The sequence below is a fragment of the Solenopsis invicta genome, chromosome 10 (genome assembly GCF_016802725.1).
Source record: "Solenopsis invicta isolate M01_SB chromosome 10, UNIL_Sinv_3.0, whole genome shotgun sequence".
NCBI lineage: Eukaryota > Metazoa > Arthropoda > Insecta > Hymenoptera > Formicidae > Solenopsis > Solenopsis invicta.
Window position 1 is genome coordinate 14,999,441 of NC_052673.1, and position 20,983 is coordinate 15,020,423.

Genomic DNA, 20,983 nt, shown 5'->3' on the forward strand with positions numbered 1-20,983 from the left:
TGTGGGTTGTTGTCCGTGCTAACATCCACACTGTTTTTAACGGCGGGTTGCAAAATGGATGTGACACGTAGTTCCTATTCTGACCAGAATAGATGTGCGTCACTAGTGTACGGGAGTTTCGAAGCATTATAGGAAAAAGGCCGCCGTAGCCGCTCTCAGGTTCCTCTCTGATATTGGCATCGTAGCATATGTCCACGTTGTAGAGACGACGTCTCGAAAAATCGTATCAGCTAAAATCTAAATTGTGGGCATGGCCATTCTCAGCTAGGCTTCTTCTTTTCTTTCTTTCGATTTTCTCGTAAAATCTATCCAAGTTTTTTTGGTACGTATTTTTATTCTACAAAATGATCTTGTGATCTGTCAAACGATTCGAAAATTAATTTATTTTATGTGATTGGAGCGGAGGGGTATTTAGGATTCTCTTAACATTTATCTAATATCGATAATACCAATCTTTGTTGGTCTTGATTTTGGAACTTCGCGTTTTCATCGCGCGAGGTCTCCAAATTCGTTGCCAATCGGAATCTCGGAGAGCGCCACTTGCTGTCAGTGAATCCTCGCGAAGGTCACGCGAGTGCCTTGGAGGTATATTGGGAGTGTGTGCTGTTCTCGCAAAAATTTTCACAATCATTATACGTGACGTCCACTGCCATCAACATGCTGCCCCGATTCCTCAGGCCCGCCATAAATGTCACCCAGCAAGGCGCAAAGCGATTGTCCACAAGTGCTACGGTAAAGTATTATCACTAAAACGAACGGCGTGACACGTTCGATCTGTTCTCCACGAATCGGCCGGAAATTACTTAACATTAAACCAATCCATCGCGGAAGGTAGCATTATTAATATTTTTATATTACCAGATATCCGGTGCACGACACGAATAGCGATTCATTCAAGCAATATGTACACCGCCTTCGTGATTTTCTTCAAGAGGGTCTTACTTCCTACGTAAATCTATATCGACGTATGCTTATTTTATACTCACACGCACATACACATGTCTATAACTAAATTTACATGATCTCGTATGAGCGTATTAAACCGCTGGTTATGCCACATTTGCCTTTTCTCGTGGTCATTCACATGATAAGCACGAGAATCTCCATCGACCTTTGGCGACACATATGGCGGGAGAGATATCGCTTGTCACATATCAGTTACGTGGGAATTTTAGTATCGTACTTGGATCGCAATGCTGCAATCGTAATCGGAGCAGCGTTATGCAACTACAAATTATTCGGATCCAATGCTAACACGTTAAATTGGCACGTCAAGAGATTTTTGGTACTCCATTGCGAAAAATGAATAATTCCAATGCTTCATTATACATTTAATTTTTTCTGTAACCAAACTCGTGCAATTTAAACGGCTTAAATAAATTTATTTATCAATTGTAGATATTTAATCGATACTTAAATTGTTTTATATTCTGACACTGAAGATGGCTTTATGTAGGCCAAAATGTTTGTTATTCACCTTAATGCTAGAACTTAATGCGTCTAACAAAACACATCTACTATTATTATTGTTCAATTTTTAATTCTTTACTTGTATAAAAAAAAACGAGCTATATAAAATAAATTGAAATAAGATTGAATTTAACAAACTGGAATTGGAAAAAATCTTTGAGCATCAATTTGATTAATTGCAAGTGCAATTATTTAAAAAAAATATGTACAAAAGATTTTCTTTAATTAGGTATTGTTAATCCTGTGGTTTGAGTTCTACACGAATGATTCTTTCGAAATGCTAATATTCTGATGGTGTTCTTTTTACAGCGTGATGCGAAAGTCAGTGTCATGGGAGCGAGCGGTGGCATCGGCCAGCCACTGTCTCTGCTTCTCAAACAGTCGCCTCTCGTTACGGAATTATCGCTGTACGATATTGTAAATACACCTGGTGTCGCCGCCGATCTCTCACACATGAATACCCCTGCGAAAGTCAAAGCTTATAATGGCCCAGAGCAGCTCAAAGATTCTCTGAAGGGTACCCAGGTATGGTGTTGCAAGAAATCATGTCAATATTTGCTACAGCTCATGCCATAAATATTCAATAATCATAAATTTAAAATTGCTGCTTGTGCTTTTTATTTAATTTATTGGAATTAATGCGATTTACATTTTTATGATTCATTAATTTTTTTATGTACTACTTTCAGGTTGTTATCATACCTGCGGGTGTTCCACGCAAACCGGGCATGACTCGTGACGATCTATTCAATACAAATGCCTCCATCGTACGAGACTTAGCCGCTGCAGTGGCCGAAGTCGCGCCAAAGGCCTTCGTAGCGATCATTTCGAATCCGGTCAACAGTACGGTGCCAATCGCATGCGAGGTGCTAAAGAAGGCTGGAGTTTTCGATCCTAACCGCGTATTTGGAGTTACTACTTTGGATATCGTTAGAGCGAACACTTTCATCGGGGAAGCGAAGGTATTAAATGTAGCAATGTGTTGCATAAAATAACGAATTGAGATTCTTTAATTTACGGTCTTTACGTTCGTCTATCAAACAAGCAAAAATTATCTTGGCGTTGCAATGGACACGTGCATATACATCCCGAAAGTTACTACAACAACCGTAATAAATTAGACTTTATTTGTTTTGACCTATGTATCTCAATTAGTCAGAATGTTTCTTTTATCTATTTTTTAGGAGTGTATTCCATTTCATGCATAATATACATGATGCATTATTTATCCTTGTTTAATATTCAGTGAAAAATAAGGATAAACAAGTTTTTTTAATCCAATGATTAATCAATTGTACCTTGCGCAAATATAGCTTTTGCAGATTGATTGATGAATTTAAAAAACTCGTTTTACATTCAGCTTTTTATTGTTCTGTATGTAAAGGATTGAATTATATAATACGAGAAAGAAGATTCTGAAAAGTCTTTCTTTACGTATGTCACACATAATGATCCAATATAAATGTAATGAATAATTAAAAGGATTGAAATGCAACCGCATTAATTTTTGCTCGATAAAATAGAGTCAATAAATGTACCGTTTTACTTTTTGTTTTTCACAATTGAAAAGGAAAAAACTGATTGCTGAGGAATTAAAAATACTAAATGTAAAAAATGTAAAACTTTTTTTTTAGGGTCTTGATCCGCAAAAAGTCAATGTCCCAGTCATCGGTGGGCACAGTGGCATCACTATTATTCCATTGATCTCACAGTGCACGCCATCAGTTTCCTTCCCGGAGGATCAACTAAAGGCGCTCACCGGCAGGATACAAGAGGCCGGTACAGAGGTTGTTAAAGCCAAAGCAGGAACTGGCTCTGCAACTTTGTCCATGGCTTTTGCCGGCGCACGATTCGGTATCTCGTTAATCAGAGCACTGAGTGGAGAAACAGGTATCATCGAATGCTCGTATGTTAAATCAAATGTCACTGATGCCAAATACTTCTCCACGCCGATACTGCTGGGTGTAAGTAGAAATAAAAATAAAGTGCACGATACCATATTAATACGTTCGCTGTCATACATTTTACGAAAAGATATGGCTTCAGAAAATTATTTTCTCTTCGTACGATTTGTCTCTCAATCGTTATATGAAAAATCATTTTTTATTATGCTATCTGTTTTTTAGAATAATACAATATATTTTTGTAATACAATAAAATTCACTTATTTAGTTATAGATATTTCATTGTTATGAAATGTTTACACTTGTTAGTATAAACAACTTTGAAAATTTAAATTAGGGCAGACTCTTCCAAGTAAAAATATATAAAAATATACCTTTTGTAGTTACATCATTATAAGAAGACTTTATGATATTTCAGAAAAATGGACTTGAGAAGAATTTGGGATTAGGTAAATTAAGCAGTTTCGAGCAGAAACTTTTGGATGCCGCCATCCCAGAGCTCAAGAAAAATATTCAAAAGGGAGAAGACTTTATAAATAAGAAGTGAGATTTATATAAGTGAGGCCTAGCTGAATAGAGTGTGATCTGTCGAATTGCACGTGAAAATTTCCAGCCTTCGTAGCTCATCTCGCAATCATGTTAAGCTATCAGAACAATTGAAATTTTTTAACCGTAACAAACGCAATAACTCACGAATATATCTTCCAGGTTTTTTTTTTTTTTTTTTTTTATGTGTATGTATATAATAGAAGTATTATGGAATAGGTTATTGAATATGTATATTATAAAGTAAAAATATAGAAACTACGGAGGGAAAATTTATTATAAATAATTATGTATGATAAGAACGTATAAAATAGGGAATGAAATAATAGGACTTGCAATATTGGAATAGTCACTCGAGCAATTTCTTGTACAATGAAGGAAAGACTTGAATAAACGCTATTTCGACTTTGATTAAACATAAGAAATTTTTCCCCTTATTTCTCTTTTATCAGATTTTTATATTTATTTATGTATTAAAAAAATTAAATTTATGAATTATATTATCTCGAATTAATATCTTTGATTTGTCTGTGTTATGACTTTTATGATCAAATTTTATAAATTTATAAATTTTTTTTAGATCGATTTTAAATGGTAGACCAACTAGGAAGATAAACCTAGTGATATGACGAATTTAATCGGTAGATGTATACGCGCATGACAGAAAAATACATATCATGTAAACACCAAACCACAATAATACTCGGACAACCTTGAAGTAGACAGTCATAGACAGTAACGAACTTTCAAGCGTGTAAGTACTCGTAACAGTAATTCTATCCCCGCAATTCGTGCGAAAGTGCTACGTGATGAACAGCCTAGAAATTAAAAATTGCGCGACATTAATAGAGTGTAATTAGATACTTAGTTTATCGCGAAGCGATATCTTGTATAAATATAGAGTGATTATCTGAACATAAATATTTCATGACGAGGCGCAGGCAATACAAGCGTTCGCGACAAAAGAAAGGAAAGTTTCACAAGACTAGGGAGCATCTTCGAAAGAATGTCCAGTCAGGACTCCTTAATTCGAGAAATGAGGATGAAGAGACGAACGGCGAATCGCGTCTATATCAACGGTCTCCGGAGTCCGTGCTGTGTGAGTCGCAGCACATGGACCCACTCGACGACGACAAGCTTAGCCCGGGGATCATTCCCAAACGATCGAAGAGACGCAGGAGCAACTCGGGAATCGACGATGAGACCGCCGCGCAAATGATTGAACAATCTAGCCCGATCTCGTCCAAGGATCGTGAGCCCAGTCTTCCGAGGTACGATTTTAAGGATGACACCGCCGTCAAGTATGTAAACGATTTTGTCGATCTAGAAGATTCTGGAGAACACGAGCGGAACGCCGTCAAATCGATCGTCGATGTCCCGTGCGATCTTTTAACGGAGAGTTATTCGTTCAGTACATCGTCCTTGAGCAACGAGCCAAACAACAACGGAACGCGCAATGAAAGATCCTCGCTGAATACCATTTCCGCGGCGGCCTGTCGAAATATTTCGAGATTAACAACGTCCCGACCTAATTTAGGGCCCCCCCAGTCCTGCGACGCAGGTGTATGCACCTTCGCGAATTCCGACGCAAAACGATCCCCCGGAGTAGCCGGCTCCGGGAGTGAACGGAATGACCATTATATACTTGAAACGATGAACGATTGTTACCTGTTGGATAAGACGCTGTCGATAAACGACAATCTTATGCGCGAGTCGAACGGTTACCTGGATGGGCAACCATCGACCGGCAACAAATTAGGGGGAAATCGTACCCCAAAGTTGTCACATTTCACGATCTTACGTGAAACCGGTGAGCAAAGCGAGCTCGCCGAGTTGTCGGCCCGCAGATCCGTCGCTAGATCGGTCGACGGATCGCGAGACAAGCTGAACAAGAAGAAGAGGAAAACGAGGAGGAGCAACAGTAAAGGCTTCGAGAAGATCGGCGCGCTCGAGAGGATCGGCGATCGTTTGACGGAGAATTGGCGCGAGTTCCGGAAGATCTTCGCACATCTGCGACGAGCGAGCAGGAGAATCCGCGGAGCGGACGCGATTGAACGCGAAGAAGTCTTATTGCATAGATACAGGAGACTACCCTACACCATCTCTGTCTCGACCTTGTCCCTGCCCACGTCCGCGCCGAACACACCTTCTTTCTTCCCGAAGAGGCTAGATCACGATGAGACCCGTGAGTCCGGCGGAACGTCGAAGCGAGAAGCCGAAAAAGTCGGAATTTCGTCGGAATCCACAACGCCTCACGCTGGCCTGGTGAAACGCTGCTGCCGAACGACCTTGATGTTCGGAAATGAGAACGAGGGAGAGGCGGCTAGGCACCGACAACCGGCAACTCGCGCCGATATCGCGGATTCGCATCTGGAGAAAAAAAAGGAAGAGTGTTCATTTCCGCCGGAACCATCGTCTCTTAACGATGAAGCGCATCAGAAGAGCCGTGTCCCGGAATCAACGATCGCCTCCGACATCGAATTATCCGAGCGCGATGGTCGCTGCAGCCTCTTCCCGCAAAAAGTATACAATCCACATAAAGAAGATACCTTTTAGATTTCTAAAAGATATCTTGAGATGACATCTCTATTTTTTTTTATTTTAAGTTACCGCGTGATAGAAGTACACTTTACGCAAATTGTTTTCCTCACGATAATTTGAAATCTTTTTCTCTGTTTCCAAATAATCAGATAGAATATCATTGGGATGACACTCGTAAGCACCAGGCGCCCCAAAATGTCACATCACTTCGAGACTCTCGCAGCCACGTATCTCAACGAAGAAGCATTTCCCGTACGATAGCCACGTGGGTGATTACTATCTGCATTTGGCTGATAAAGAAATTGCTGCATCTCCTAAACGTCGTAAGTTTCTTGGAATTTATTCAAAACAAATATTCTTGTTTTCTCACTGCAGCCATATTAAATTGTGTAGTCGCAGTTTTCTATTTTTAACACATTGAAATCGAGCTCCGTATTCTTAACATGTAGAAAATAAAAATTTTAGTTGTAGAAATAATTTAATTATAAATATCTTTAATTATGTTTACGCGTAAATATTTTTTATTTGATGCGATTGCGATATACTTTAGATAAAATCAATTCCAATTTTCTTTTCAGAGTTACAGGAAACTGCGACAGAAATTGATGCCGTCTTCGTCGGATTCTTGGACGAAAAAATTTGATCGTCTAGTGGAGGCAATACAATCCGAAAACGAAATGTTATATGTAATGTCGGAGAAAATGACACAACTTTCGGAAGATTTCGTCCAAGTAATATGCTGAATATGCTTTCGCTCTTTTACATTCCATATTACTTATATTTGAACTAATAATTTTAAAAAATCTTAAATATCTGTATATTAAATTAGAAATTTGTATATCAATACTATGCCTTCTTGATTCGTTATAGATACGAACGAACACCGAAGCCACTCTTAACGTCCTGACAGTAGAGATGAATGCCTTTCGTGAAACTAGTGAAAAAATGAAAGAAGATAATATGGTATTGCTACAGGAGTTGAAGAAATTGCAAAAAACACTGAAGGAAATTCGAATGAAATCTTTGCAACCGGCCTCATGCTCTTCATCCTCGCTTTGTTCATCTCCACCTCCACCTCCACCTCCACCTCTACCACCATTTCTACCTATACCTACACCTCCTCCTCCTCCACTATCCTCTTTGACATTTTCTCCACCACCACCACCTCCGCCACCGCCACCACCTCCACTACCATCATTACCACCGCTAACTCTTTCATTTCCTCCAAAAGTGCACATCTCCAAATCAGCATCAATACCAAATCCGTCTTCTGCGCTCCTCTCTTCAGTTTCATTGCAGTCCTCAAAATCATCGTTGCAACCGACGACTCCCGACAGTAGCAGAAGTAACAAGAATAGAACACCCACAAGAAAGTGTTCCACACCATTGTTCAACAGGCCTATGATTACCGTCGATGATTTACTAAAAGTCACTTTGAGAAAGGCTCCACAAAATATCAAAGTACTATTACAAATTATGCAAAATTAGAGATTGGATTGCGTTCATCCATTCGTGTCACGATAAAATCGTAGAGATAAATCCCTGAGAATAATTGTTTTCGGTCTCACCTTCAATTTCCAATATAAATCATACGAAAACTAAATTGAAGTTTAATTGACTTGATCATCCTAGAAAAAGTTATAGTTGTCCTCTATATCTCTATTCTTTTTGCAACAAAAAGGGGAATTCCAGAATCTCTGGGAGTAAAAATAACTAAATGAGAAAAAATTATATCGCGAAAGAAATTAAAATTTTTCATATTTATATTTAAATATAAAGTAACAAAAATAATTTTTAATTTTATTTCTTGAGTGTGAAAGTTAATTGTTCCCCATTACATTTCAGGAAAATAAACGAAATGCACAAGGTCCAAAAGGTCCACTGGTGTCCTTGGAAATGTTACGCAACGTAAAGCTCAAATCCGCGAAACGTAGACGTGACGACCAAACTGGAAGATCGCCTAGAATCGGCCGGGTCATTAAAAGCCGAACTACGTCGAATATCACTCTTTCGCCGATCTTAACCGGATCGGAGAGGAATCTGGAGCAAATCTTGCGACAAGTAGACCTGAAGACAAGCAGACCGAGGAGACTCTTGTCCAGCTCAAGCAGCTTCCGCGAACGCGATTTTATAAGGGAGATACAGTCGTTGGAAACGCTAAGTCAATCGCAATCCGCGCTTGAATGACCGCTGTATCAAGTATAGATCGTGACATCAGAGGCGACAAATTTAAATAAAAAATTGTACTATACAGTGAAAATTTTACTTGCTTGGCGTAATCATAATTCGTGTTAGATATATTGCATCAAATTTATAATGCATGAAATTTTATAAGCATTTATAAAGATAATTAAAAAATGGCTTTAAATTATATTATTAGATATGAAATAGCGCGAGAAAATTAATTGTTAGGATATGTATGCAAGGAAAAAATTGATTTCTTCTGATGTCATAATCTAATATAATTGCAATGAGAGGCCAAAAGTCTAAAATTTAAATTATATTAACATCGACGTATATGACATATTGTCATATAAAATTAAAATATTCATATTTAATATTAAATTAATATTTAACTCGAAAGCTCAAAACTCTTCGCTGCGTAATTTTTCTACAATTGGCTGGCCGAAGATTTAAAAAAATCGATTGCTTTAATGAAACTTTGACTAAGGCATAGATTCGTAATTACTTTATTTGTAGCTTTCATGTGTGTGGTTTTACAGAAAAAAAGATTGTATCCGGTGTATTCGCATCGACTGTAACACAGAGCATAAGAACGCATGCGGATTCAAGAATGTAAAATCAATTCCTCCGAACGATGATGAAAAAAGCATTGCTTCGCACTATTATTTATTCATAGTGATTTAATTTTCGTTAAAACCAATAAAATCGACAACAGATTCAAAGGTGGTTATAAATTTACATAGTTTTTAAAATGATATGGTCTCTGATTTATGTCCGTATTTATGAACGTATAACCGGATATTGCCCGATCAGGCTAATGATTCATCGGCGTTCAGAGATCATCGCTACCACCATTCGTTGCCACCTGACGCGCTTCTTCTCTTTGCTTTTATGTAGCTAAATTCCTTAAAACATTTTGCCGCACAGATACATGCTATGTACTTGAGAAATATATTTATATATTTATATATATGCGCGTGCGTTTTACAGCCTACGACGACATCCGCTTCGCTCCGCAGTTCTTAATTTAGAGCTCTGTTTACCTTGCACACAGTTTTCGCGCGATTTAATCTTCTCGATTATAATCGACTCGATCATATCATATACTCGAGTTGATCCTACCCGAGTTACTCGGGATGATCCCTCGCGTCGAGATTATTTTTCGTTTTTTTTTCCTTCTCTTTAGCCTACTTATTACGTTCTTACAATTACATTTTTTTCGCAAATATACTTACTTTACGAGAGCCGGTTGATATTATTTTGAATTAATTTTTCATAACGCGTGTAATTTGTAACATGATTATCAATTTTATCGTTACAATACCTAAATACAGGGGCACGATGGACACCAATTATTTTCTGCTTTTTCGTTCTTCCTCGCGGAGATTGCGATCCGCGTTTCTCTCTCGCCGGATTATATTTTTCTTGTTGTTGTTGTTGTTGTTGAACGCCTCGCTTCTCTGCTGCGTTTAAACTCGGCGTCTCCTCTCCGTCACGTTATCAGCGAGAAAACTGAGTGAGCTTAAATGGATTTTGGTAGTTCTAGCTATATAATAAGTAGATAAGTTTAATGCGTAAAATGGTCAGTAACTAGCTAAGCTTACCTCATCGATCTGAAGAAAGGGTACTTTTCACTGTGTAAATCTCTACAATCCCGACTGACTCCTCATTACAAGAACAATGGAATGTTTCAACGTAAAAATCGATGGAATGGCTCGTCGATGAACCGGCGAATGGATAATTACAAATACTGATTCCGACTATCGTCCATCCGGAAGGGAAAGACGAAGATAGAGAAATATGAATATATTTATAATATATATATAGAGCGTAAATTGCGTGTGTAAATGTGCGGGTGGAAAAAGTCGGGGTACAGTCATTTATTCTGTTTCTTATACCACAGCAATCGATATTTAGTTTACACAACGGGCGTATGAAAACGTACAACCACATTACAGACTAGCTAGATAGTTACTTTGTTTGCTGTGAGTAACGTAACGCGCTAAAAAGGCTCACCTACGATAACGTAATCTTTTTCATTTTTCCCCCTTCTTTCTTTCTTTTTTTCACTTTTTTTTTTATCACGACGCTGCTCATCGAGCTGACGCGATGGGACGCACTCGCCTCGGAAGAGATGCGTAAAGGGACTGGAAATCGAGAGATCGCCATTAGAGAATTTCGATGATTTACGCTTTACCGCTTCTCGCTCACGTTACTGAGCACTCTCGCGATGCGGTCTCCATACGAAAGCTCACAAAATCAGGCGTTATTGCATTTGACGAGGTACAGAGGGTGGGGAGGGGGAGAGGGGGCAATCGAAGTAAGCACATTCTCTTCTCCTCAGCTCGGCTATGCCAAGAATCCATGCATTTAAAATTTTTCTTTTCGGCTATCTATAACATTACAATCGGATCTTGTCGGAAGTACATATCTTATTACAGGGTACAAGCTCGAAAGCGAGGTCCGTCTTGACAACTGGCAATGAGGGCGCCGCCGTTATTTCCGTAAAGAGAGAGAGGAGAGCACGGGGGAAAAAGAGAGGAGATACGCGCGAATTATCATCAAAATAAATCAATTTACACGCATACGCTAACAAACACCGTAATAATTACAATAGGCGCGGTAAGAAAAAGCGAGGAACGAAAAGGAAGAGATTAGAGGAGGAGCACTCCAGGTAGTGGAGATGTAAGAACGGACAAGACATGTAAATATATTCCGGTATGACGTCATGCAATCTATACGCCTTTTTGTTCCTCTTCCATTATTGCAAAACATAAGACACATAATTCGTTCTTATTCACTGTGACGGAAACCAAATCTGAATTGCCAAGGCTAGATACCGACTTGCGCCGGCATCGACGTCGGCTCGACGTTCTCGACGTCGTTCGCACGTAACTTTGATCGAACGCATGCGAAGTGCACGGCATTTCCTCTCGATACGCAAAAACGGGGCAATTGAAAAGTGCCTTTCTCCTAAATACTTTGTAGTCTCTCTATTTACGGGTGCGTTTCCTTTTGTTTCGTTACTTTCTGCGTGCTCTGTAACTCAATCGTATATATGTGTACGTAATATACCGAATGAACTGAATGATTTATTTATTAATTCTGTTGCTGTTGTATTTTGTTGTCACTGCTGTTGCTGCTGCTTTGTTTTGAAGTAACCATACGGTGCGTGCTTTTTTTTTTAAGGGTCACGCAAATTTCTAAAGATCTCCCCTTCCCACCCCGAACTGCCACCTGCTGAATTGGTTTTTTTTCTTTTGCTTACGAGTTATTTAAGAGTTTTTTCTTGTGTCTCAGTTTTATATGCGCAAGATAACACTCACTACAGCTAGAGTTACGATACGTCCTGGTCTTCCACATCCTGCAGCTGCTCCTTTTGTTCAGCTTCACCTGCGCAATAAAAATACATATGTTCTGTCAGTAAATAATGTAGTTGAACACCTAAACAATGAATAAACTACATTTCAAAATAAACTACTTTTGATAAGCGAAGCAGTTTAATAAGCAAAGGTGAGATAGTTTTAAATAAATTTGATTCGTGATTTTTTTTTTTTTCTTTTAAATACAGTAATGACTAAATGATAAAGATTATATATGTCGCTCACCAGATGCGGACATGCTTGGAGGATGAGGACGTTAGGAAAAGGGTATATCTATGTTCAGGCATCGTGGGTATCAACAGCGCTATCATCTTGCTGATCAGACTCGGATTCTGAATTACAAAGTAATAATTCCGTGTTCGAAAACTGCATGCAATTTGTAAATTCTTACAAGTCAAAATAAGTTAAAAACAAGCATACGACAAAAATATAAATGTAAAAATACAAAATAAAAGAAATGAAATCTGAAACGTCCTAAAACTTATGATCTTAATTTTAATCACTGTTCTCTAATATGTTTTGTTGAATTCAAGATAAATATTTCTTCAGAAAAAATGTATACATTGAAAAATACATACATACACACACACGCGCGCGCGCGCGCGCGCGCGCACACACACACACACACACACACACACACACACACACACAATCATCAATAATTCTCAAATCACATAGTAGAACTTTATTGAGAGCAGTAAATACACGATGCAAAATGAATCTGAATGTGAAACCTGTGAAATTTTCCCCAATAATCTTTTGACTATTTTAAGATCATACAACTACAATTTTCAGTTAAAAACATTCGCACAATTCATTCCAGCAATAAATTTAAAAATAAAAAGAACTACAGTTGGAATTAGAGAGCTAAAAAAAATTCCTTTTATATTATTTTTAGAATTTGATAAAACGTTAACTAAAAAGAAAACAGTTCCACATATTCTTCCAGTCGTGGGGAAATGCACGTAACTTCTGGAATATTGTAGGTAAATTGCGTGAGATGAGAGTATCCGAGATAAGATCATTCTATCACAATGCACGGTATTCGTTTGCGTGTCAATCGATCGAGGATAGGCGGGGTACATCGCGCTACGCATTCTAGCGTAATCAAAAAACATCCCTATGTCGGTTTTGCCCCCGTAAGTAAGATAGGTGAGACACTAACCGTCTCCCTGCATATCCGACGTCCATAAGGTGAGGTTGTCCCTGAGGAGTTGCATTATGAGGGTGGAATCTTTGTAGCTCTCCTCAGATAGCGTGTCCAGTTCGGCGATCGCATCGTCGAAGGCCGCCTTCGCTAAGCGACACGCTCTGTCAGGGCTGTTGAGGATCTCGTAATAGAACACGGAGAAGTTGAGCGCTAATCCCAGGCGAATGGGATGGGTTGGCGGTAGCTCCGTCATGGCGATATCGCTCGCTGCTTTGTATGCCACCAGAGAATTCTCCGCTGCTTCCTTTCTGTCATTACCAATGGCAAATTCTGCCAAATAACGATGGTAATCACCTTTCCTAAAAGCACATCAACGATGGATTAATAATAATTCATATCACACACTGAAACACAATATGACACAGACATTCAAGAGTTTGTCTTACAACTTTCTTAAAAAAGATGTTATGTGATAAAACCTGTTATGTGATAAAAGAAAGAATAAAAGATCGAATAAACGGGTTTTATTTAACGTAAAACTGAAAATACAAAGTGTGTCAACAACTGATATAAATTATCTTTGCGAGAAGGGCAGTTTTATTAAGAATCATGTAATTACAATATAAAGAATATTAAATCGTTATGATGCAAATGCACTTTTGAGTGTCTATTATTGGCGCCATTTACGTATGAACAATATATATCTATATTTTATTTTAATACACAAAAAATGAATACTAAAAAGTGAAAGATGGTATTTAATACTAAAATTATGCAAATAAAATATTTGAAATTTTTTGTTCCAAAAATATAAAATGATAGATAATGGATTGATGCCTCGTGAACAACTGCATAAAATATACGAGTGGATTCTTACATTTTATAATAGAAGACTTTAGATTCTCCCGTAGAGGCGCATGGTATCAGATGCTTATCCAAAACGCCGAGGATATCGGCGCAAATATCCCTGAGCTCTTTTTCCACTTGAGATCGGTATTGGCGGATCATCTCTAGTTTTCCCTCGGCACCCTTGTTTTCCTCCTTCTGCTCGATGCTCGAGATTATTCTCCAGGAGGCTCTCCTCGCTCCGATCACATTTTTGTACGCTACCGAGAGGAGGTTCCTTTCTTCAACGGTGAGCTCTACATCCAGCGAGGCCACCTTCTTCATCGCCTCGACCATCTCTGCAAACAATACCGGCAAACAATATCGTTGATGAAGTTTATCAACTTGTAATTCGCTGTAAGACAATATTTAATCGTTACATGAAACATTCCAAGTAAAACAAATGTAAGAGCAAATTATATTTATATATAGACGAAATATTTCATAGAAAAATACAATTTCTCTATTAAACAAATGTTATTTCTTTAAAACAAATACTCCGATCTTATGTAACAAAAGCAACGGAACTCTTCCGAGCAACGGAAGTTACTTTCTAAGGAACAAAAATACTGGTCTTATATATAGCATCTTGATTTTTCTATACGCTGATGATGGTATATAACATTTTTATCTACTCGTGACATTTATAATAATCCTTAAATAGCGAAACTACCGAAGAGATTCTTAGATCATCATAGTTCCAAAGTAAAAATATAACATAAAAAAATGACCTAACGACTTAACATAAAACAACTTAACATAAACACAAGTTTTTGTCTTCACTTTTATTCGATCCGGGATAAAACCCGACAAAAAAAAGAAAACGAAATCAATCGTTTATTTTATGCTCTATGTCTTCCGAGCCTCTCTATGTTTATATCCTGCAAAGTTCAGGCTGTCAAAGGAGCTCCCCGTAAATCATTGCGGAATGAACTCCGTGCCGCTCGTGAACTTGCCTCACTTAAATGGCGTATGGACGTTTGGCCTATAAAATGTTACGTGCCTATCGCGGATGAAACGATAGCGCGGACGGAGTGTGTGGTGCCTTTGGAGTAAAGGGGATGAACGCGTCGGTATATATTAATCCGCTGCCCCTTGAACTTTACACGGAAGTCACTAATACGTATTTATCGACATACATTCGAGCGATATTCGCTCGGAAGCGCCGCCGCCGCCGCTTTTGGCCTCCAGATGTTTTTCACCGAGACAACGGTTTCTCTCCTCGCGCTCTTTCGCCCGCCTCGAGCGGGGACGAACACTTTTGACTTTTCTGGGTGTGGTGAAGTACTTCATCCCACACTGAGGAAAAATTTACTAAATTTTAATAAATATTTTAATAAATATCCAAAGCACTAGTGAAATATTTATTAAATGTAAATATATATTTATTTAGTACAAGAGCTACTAATTTAACTATCATTTTTTCTTCTACAGTGAATATTTGTGTACCGTAAATATTTAGTACTATTGAATAAACGTTTTTAAAAATTTAGAAATTTTTTCTCTCGGTGCAGTGGAAGGAGAGAAGACGGTTTTTTCAATAATCAGAGCTCTGCGTGTGGAAAGATCCACAATAAAGTCTCCGTCCAAATGGCTTCAAGACTGCCCTCAGTGGTCCAACTGGGATGTGTCTTCCAGCTTCATCGAGCAAGTGTCCGGAAACTCAAACCAAGAAACGGCGGAAAGAGAGAGAGAGAGAGAGAGAGAGAGAGAGAGAGAAAGATGTTAATCGGGAAGAGTATTACGAAAAAATGTCCAAGTATAACAAAAAACTGTACGTCATTAAAGTGCAAAAATAAAGTGCTGTAACTCGATTCGAAGTTGACGCAAATTCGCCACTGTGGCGGAAGGGGGTCCCGTCACATCTCTCGTGGCAGTATCAATAACTTCGGTTGATGTCACAAACGACATCGGAGATAAATTACAAATGCAAATGTTGACTGTGTAACAACTGCGGCGATTAAACGTTTGTCTTCTCGCAGCTTGGAAGGGTCGGAAGAAGTCGGAAACCCCTGCCTCTAGACTTGAAGCTGATATCTCCATTCGAGAGCCCGAATTCAAGAAACTTTCCGCCCTCGCTCGCTCGCACTTGGTGCGCTTAAAATGGCACAAGTGGTACGTCGTACCTCGCAAACGGGGGAGAGAGGGCAGGAGAGGGATAGAAAAGCGGAGAAGGGAGGACTTGCGGGAGGCCGGACTCCGGAAACCCGAAGACCCATAATAACGGTATAATAACCGGGAAGGGAGAAAGAGCGCGCGTAGATCGATGCCTGGATCAATGCGTCGCGTCGCACGCACCGATGTTACCGACGAGGTGGTGCCTTCAAGTTCACGGGGGATGAATGTGACGTAAAGCGGACGTTACAATGAACACGATATACATATACATCGGTGTGCAGCAACGTGGGATAGCAGAGCCAGATCAATACTTTCCTTCTGCTAACCACCCCTCTTCCCCTTCTTCTGTCCTCCTCCTCCTCCTCCTCCTCTGCCAACTCTTCCTACTCTCGCCACCTTCTCTCACCCCTTTAGCTTGCACTCCTCTCCCCTCCCGCCCGTTTCTCGACCGAACCCACCCTTACTCTGTCTCTCTTTCTTTCTCCAGTTATCCTCAAATTCCAAGCGTCACTCCTCGCCCTCCGACACGTTCTGGGAGAGTCACGTCGTTACGTCGCCTCTTCTCCGGTTTTGCCCCCGGGACCGATTATGCCAATGTCGTTAGTTAACGCTGAACCCGAATTTTCGGGATTATTCCGCGTACCGCGGTTGATCTGCGGGTGAAATCTAGAAAGGAATGACGAATCGGCCGATGCGGAGTCATTAGCTTAGACGACTGTGACTTCTTCGATATGTTACTGTGCTCCCTTTACGAGCGCTTCCTGTAGAATGACGTAATTATTTTTCGATAAAGTAGCAAAGGGAAGAAAGAGAAAAAGAGAGAGAGCAGTACGAGAAATCATCAGCTATTTAATTCAAAGGGGACTTCTTTCTTCCAGGAGACAACGGGGACGAATCGATTTCCATTCGTCGAACTTTCAGTAATTACGCTCGGCATATATCGGTATTCCAATACTTCATTTCCAAAGGTGATTCCACGAAGATATGATTTTAAAAAGTGGCGGAAGCCAGCATTTGTAACGACTGCGTCTGAACCTGAACCGACTGACTTTCGGTCGATTAAAAAGTGGTTTCGTGCTGAAAACGGAATGCGCTAATAAGAGAAATTTCGAAAGAAAGAAAAAAACAAATCGCTCGCCAATTAACTCTCTAATGCTCGGAAACTAAAATGTTACTATAAAAATTGAGTTTGTATAATTTCTCGAGCGATCTATCGCTCTAGTCGAAGTAAAAAATTCACTACCGCAGAGTAAAAATTGAGTTTGTGCAATTTTCATTCGAGTAATTTGTCACTCAAGTGAGAATAAAAATTCATTGCCTCAGGGTGAAAATTGAACCTACGCAATTTTTCGAATAATTTGTCATTCTAATAAGAGTAAAAATCAAGTCTTCAATGTTTCGAACGATTCGTTGCCCTAATAAGAATAAAAATTTCTACGGAGTGAAAAACTAATCCTCTGAAATTTAGAGATTTAGAAAAGGCGGCACGATGCGAGGAAACAAAGATTCGCTAATCAGTATGCCACGAGAATCGCGCGTGAGATCTCGTTATACCGGGTGACGCATCAGGAAGAAGTGGCAACCTGGCCTTAAATCGTTAGTAGCGGGATTCTGTAACACTTAACGATAGTATATCGATATAGTTGCAGTGTCATTGCGCAGCATTTTTACAATACACAATATCCGCGCAACGGCAACATAACGATATTGATGCCGTCGTTAAGTTATACAGAATCCTGCTGCAGCTCAAGAAGAACGAGATCTTAAAAGAAATTAAGCAAAGAAATGAGGTTGCCTATGCTCGTTATCCGTAATCTTTCTACGTCACTCGTTATCATTTTTTTAAAATTACTATCGAAACAAGATTCGCAATAATATCTCTCTTATTGCTCCCTTATCGCCGATAAAATTATCGATAGAAGCCACTTTATGTATTAAGCCAATGCGTCTCGGTGAGCGTACTTCCCTCTCCTTTGAGATTACGGGCATTTCGTCGTGTCAAAGTTACACAGGAACAAACGTGCGGAGGCGAGAGAAAGGAAAGGAAGGAAAGAAAAAGAGAGAGAGAGAGAGAGAGAGAGAGAGAGAGAGAGAGAGAAAAGAGAATCGCTTAGGGCTCGAAGGAAAATTTGACCGGGTGGGCTGAGGAATTCTTGCGAGAAAGACACGAGGCGCGCACCGAGACGCAACGTAGGGGCGTAGGGACCAAGAAATTTGACCGCCTCTCCCGTCCGTTTCTCTCTCCCGCGCCTTCGCCCTCATTCGTCCGTCGTCTTGCCGCCGCATTCGCATGAATCGCACGATCGTCCCTCTCATCCTTTGCGTTCATCGCGCGCTTCTCTCTCTCTTTCTCTCTCCCTCTCTCATTCTGTCCCGACGCTCGTGTACGGACACTCACGCGTTGCTGCCCTGGCCCCCGAGAGAACGAGATCATAAATCGGCCGTGCGCCTTCATATTACCGAAAGATAGCGATATGAAATGACAAGCGCCGCGGACGCGATCGATACGAACGCTCCGAATCGCCGGTGTGTGTGCCGACGCTCGATAATCGCGCCACGTCTCCGCGAGGTCGCGTCGATATTGAGAATGCGGGGAGATCGATCGGATCGTCGTCGTCGTCGTCTTCCTCGAGAGCCGGCACGACTCCGGACGAATCGTAGGAAGCCATCGTAGGAAATGCACGCGTCGGCAGCGTACCGGTTTCCGCAGGGATCGCCTCGCATTACGCCTAACTTAGACCCTGTTAACTTGATACAGTAGAGAGAAAGGGAGAGAGAGAGAGAGAGAGAGAGGGGGGAAAACGTGTCAGAAAATGCGCGTAAAAAGATCGAAAGAGTCGGCAAGAGCGACATCCGGCGAGGTCCATTTTACCTGGTCACTCCACGTTTGACACGAAGAAACTTTCTTCCGATTCGCTTTTTCTTGCATGGGAAAAGAAAAATCAAAGGAGGAGCAAAAAGAGTCCGGGTAACCGGCCGACCGTACGAATCTCGCGGTCACACAGAGAACTCGATTCGAGAGGATGCTCGCTCTCGCTCTCTCTCGGTCGATCGAATTCTCCGGTCGGCGATATCTTCGCACGCGGCGTTCAAGGCCAGATGCCACGAGCGGAACACGCGCGACATGTCCAGCGTTCGGCGGGGATTAGCAGCGAAGCGCCTCCACGCGTTGCGTTCTCTCTTCGAGAGAAGCAGACCTGTCGCTAGTCCGCCGGCGAGAAAGACGTGCAAGAGTGACCGGGAGGCCGGGAGAACCGGGGCGTACGCCTTAGCAACGCGTGGCCGTGGCTGCCGCCGCCGCGCGGCGCATCGTCGCCCGATCGAGCTACGCACGGAATCGGCGAATCGGCGAAAGAACAACGGGACGGGAGACGCGCGCGAGGAGAGCTCCTTGTGTGCGTATCCGTCGCCTTACCTCGCGGGCCGGAGGCTCCAGCGAGTGAACGGACGGACGGACGGACGGATGGATGGATGGATGGATGGATGGATGGATGGATGGATGGACGGACGGACGGACGGACGGACAGACGGATGGCTGGCTGGCTGGATGGATGGATGGATAGATGGGTGGGCGGGCGAGCGAGCCTCGCCGGATCGCCCGACTCGCGAATGACACGAGTCGATATCGCGTCCGGCGCCGCCACAAAGGAACGCCGCCGGCTACGACGGATACGCGCCGTAACGATCGGTGCATGGTGGCTCCGAATCTCGTGGTCGCGCCGCGAGGGTACGATGCGAGAAAGAGAGAGAAAGAGAGCGTGGCCGCCCTTGGCGTCCGGGAATACAGGTAGTAGGGCAGGATAGGAAAGGTTACTTGGTCGGTTTGCCGACGAAGAAAGAGTCGGCCGATCCGAGCGGGCTCTCCGGCCCCGTTGACGCGTAGCGTGTGCGGGGGGAGGGAGAGGAGAGGAGAGCCAGCAGCCCGTTGACGCGTAAGAGGCGCGCAGCGGCACGTAGATCGGTTTCGCGGTTAGCCGAACCGGCTAGATCTCGCCCTCCTCCGGCCCCTCTCCCCGCCGGAAAGAGAGAAATATCTCTACTCACCGTCGTAGCGTTCCGCTTGCTCGGCCAGTTTCGCCTTGTAAACGTTGTCCTCCCGTTCCGACATCTCGGACGCGCGTGGATCTCACGGGTTAAACGGATAACGAGGGGCCCACGCGGGGGAGAGTCGCGCGCTCGGAATAACCGCGTTCGGCAAACAAACGCCCGAAAACTAAACAACGCAGCCACACCGCACCACGGAGACGTACAGGCCACTCGCAGGCTCACTGACCAAGATGGCGGCGCCCGCCAACAATCGAAAGCAGTTCCCAGTCTCTCGCGCAGCAGCTCCGCGGATGGACTCCGCTCGCCATGCGCTCGCGCCGTGTATTACTACGCCCTGACGTCATTGCCTCTCCGCCGCCGCCGTCGTCGCGAACGGGCGCGCAGGCGCAAGCGCACGCACGATTCGCCGGACGCGAATATTCTCTGTTTCTCTCTCTCCCTCCGTCCCTCCACCGGCGCCGAAAATCGCAAATTCAACGGACCCGCGAATCGCGCGAGACACGTCGTTGTGCTCGCTGCTTATCGTCGGTCCGCGCCTCCGCTTTCCGGCCGCCCTTTCGTAAAACGTCACCGCGGAAACGAGGAACGCGGAACGCGAACCGGGAAACTGGACGGTCACGCCAACTCGCGGCTCTCTCCTTTCTCGATGCATATATCGGGTAAGCCCGACCGATCGAATATTTTCGAGATTTTTTTAAAAAAGGCATTTCCTTCTCGACACAATTTAAAAAAATTTCCAGTTTTATGGAAAAAAA

The 20,983-nt window shown here is 41.9% G+C and overlaps 3 protein-coding genes across 4 annotated transcripts; 2 read left to right on the forward strand and 1 right to left on the reverse strand.

Moving 5' to 3' along the window:
• The first annotated feature begins 522 nt into the window (after positions 1-522).
• On the forward strand, positions 523-4,328 carry LOC105197882 (malate dehydrogenase, mitochondrial). Its single transcript, XM_011164488.3, has 5 exons — positions 523-732; positions 1,780-1,995; positions 2,160-2,432; positions 3,105-3,434; positions 3,793-4,328. Exons 1-5 carry the CDS (start codon positions 658-660, stop codon positions 3,919-3,921), a joined length of 1,023 nt encoding a protein of 340 aa, XP_011162790.1. The 5' UTR covers positions 523-657; the 3' UTR covers positions 3,922-4,328.
• A 135-nt stretch (positions 4,329-4,463) lies between these two features.
• On the forward strand, positions 4,464-10,877 carry LOC105197881. The gene is made up of 5 exons (XM_011164485.3): positions 4,464-6,443; positions 6,611-6,784; positions 7,040-7,192; positions 7,332-7,922; positions 8,307-10,877. The coding sequence occupies exons 1-5, from the start codon at positions 4,848-4,850 to the stop codon at positions 8,646-8,648; spliced, it is 2,856 nt and encodes a 951-aa protein (XP_011162787.2). The 5' UTR covers positions 4,464-4,847; the 3' UTR covers positions 8,649-10,877.
• Positions 9,136-20,572, reverse strand: LOC105197880 (14-3-3 protein epsilon). 2 transcript variants are annotated; one of them, XM_011164484.3, is made up of 5 exons: positions 20,226-20,572; positions 14,056-14,362; positions 13,194-13,537; positions 11,972-12,038; positions 9,136-11,885 (listed from the first exon to the last, which is right to left on the reverse strand). In XM_011164484.3, the coding sequence occupies exons 1-4, from the start codon at positions 20,287-20,289 to the stop codon at positions 11,983-11,985; spliced, it is 771 nt and encodes a 256-aa protein (XP_011162786.1). In that variant the 5' UTR covers positions 20,290-20,572; the 3' UTR covers positions 9,136-11,885; positions 11,972-11,982. The 2 variants fall into 2 exon arrangements, with proteins under 2 accessions (XP_011162786.1, XP_011162785.1); XM_011164483.3 differs by having other exon boundaries at positions 9,138-12,038.
• Positions 20,573-20,983: the final 411 nt, after the last annotated feature.

Excerpts from the sequence above, each read along its gene's own strand:
- LOC105197882 (XM_011164488.3), top strand. The coding sequence starts at position 658 with ATGCTGCCCCGATTCCTCAGGCCCGCCATAAATGTCACCCAGCAAGGC. Across the intron at positions 1,996-2,159 it reads ATTCTCTGAAGGGTACCCAG|GTTGTTATCATACCTGCGGG; the intron begins GTATGGTGTTGC and ends TACTACTTTCAG. Across the intron at positions 2,433-3,104 it reads CTTTCATCGGGGAAGCGAAG|GGTCTTGATCCGCAAAAAGT; the intron begins GTATTAAATGTA and ends CTTTTTTTTTAG.
- LOC105197881 (XM_011164485.3), top strand. The coding sequence starts at position 4,848 with ATGACGAGGCGCAGGCAATACAAGCGTTCGCGACAAAAGAAAGGAAAG. Across the intron at positions 6,785-7,039 it reads TGCTGCATCTCCTAAACGTC|AGTTACAGGAAACTGCGACA; the intron begins GTAAGTTTCTTG and ends TTTTCTTTTCAG. Across the intron at positions 7,923-8,306 it reads AGGCTCCACAAAATATCAAA|GAAAATAAACGAAATGCACA; the intron begins GTACTATTACAA and ends ATTACATTTCAG.
- LOC105197880 (XM_011164484.3), bottom strand. The coding sequence starts at position 20,289 with ATGTCGGAACGGGAGGACAACGTTTACAAGGCGAAACTGGCCGAGCAA. Across the intron at positions 14,363-20,225 it reads GCAAGCGGAACGCTACGACG|AGATGGTCGAGGCGATGAAG; the intron begins GTGAGTAGAGAT and ends TATTGTTTGCAG. Across the intron at positions 12,039-13,193 it reads GTCGGATATGCAGGGAGACG|GTGAAGCTGAACAAAAGGAG; the intron begins GTTAGTGTCTCA and ends TTTATTGCGCAG.